General features: G+C 44.8%; 1 protein-coding gene across 1 annotated transcript in view; it reads right to left on the bottom strand.

Annotated features, from left to right (window-relative positions):
- Nucleotides 1-145, bottom strand: part of LOC141075829 (uncharacterized) — a gene marked incomplete at its 3' end in the record, with an annotated part of 4683 nt that extends 4538 nt beyond the window's left edge. Inside the window, exon 1 of the mRNA XM_073562972.1 lies at nucleotides 116-145. Within this exon, the coding sequence (XP_073419073.1) occupies nucleotides 116-145 (30 nt within the window). The remainder of the gene's footprint in view (nucleotides 1-115) is intronic.
- Between the last annotated feature and the right edge of the window lie 513 nt (nucleotides 146-658).

Raw genomic sequence — 658 nt, forward strand, 5'->3', positions numbered from 1 at the left:
CATCAGCTCTCAGCCGCCCCGGAAATAGCGCATCTTATAGATGCATTTAGCCTCGCTCTTCCCACTTTCCCTGTAGCTCGGTGGCAAACGGGGTAGTATTTGTGGAGTTGGTTACCTTTGTATTGTCCGGTGACATCAAACCCATTGATTAATAATGGAGGAGCATCAATAAGATGCCTATTCATTACTGACCCTATAGTTATATGGTAAATAAAGACACAGCCAGAATAAAGTCCTTTAATTGAAATAATCACAAAGACTCCTTTATTGAATCTTAACCCCTTAACGACCGCCAATACGCCTTTAACGGCGGCAGTTATGGGTACTTAAACCACAGCGCCACTTTTTAACGGCGATGAGGTTTAAGTGTATAGTGCCCCCCCAGAGTCGGAATTTTCTGCTGGGGGTAGCTAAGACCCCAGAGAACATGATTCAGGTCGGTTTTTATCAACCAGGGTCTATCACAGTGATCACAATGAAAAAATAGTAAATCAACCCCCCCCCCTTATCACCCCATTAGGGAGAAATAATAAAAAAATGTGTGATGAAGGAGCAGCCGCCATCTTGGATATGGGGCGGGGCATAATGCTTGCCTCATGTCTGAGCTTGGCCTGTCGCAGTGATGCCATTTTGGTCTGAGTTTAGAGAGAATAGCAAG

Source organism: Dendrobates tinctorius, unplaced genomic scaffold, assembly GCF_039654945.1.
Source record: "Dendrobates tinctorius isolate UK_male_01 unplaced genomic scaffold, ASM3965494v1 ptg000374l, whole genome shotgun sequence".
Classification (NCBI taxonomy): Eukaryota; Metazoa; Chordata; class Amphibia; order Anura; family Dendrobatidae; genus Dendrobates; species Dendrobates tinctorius.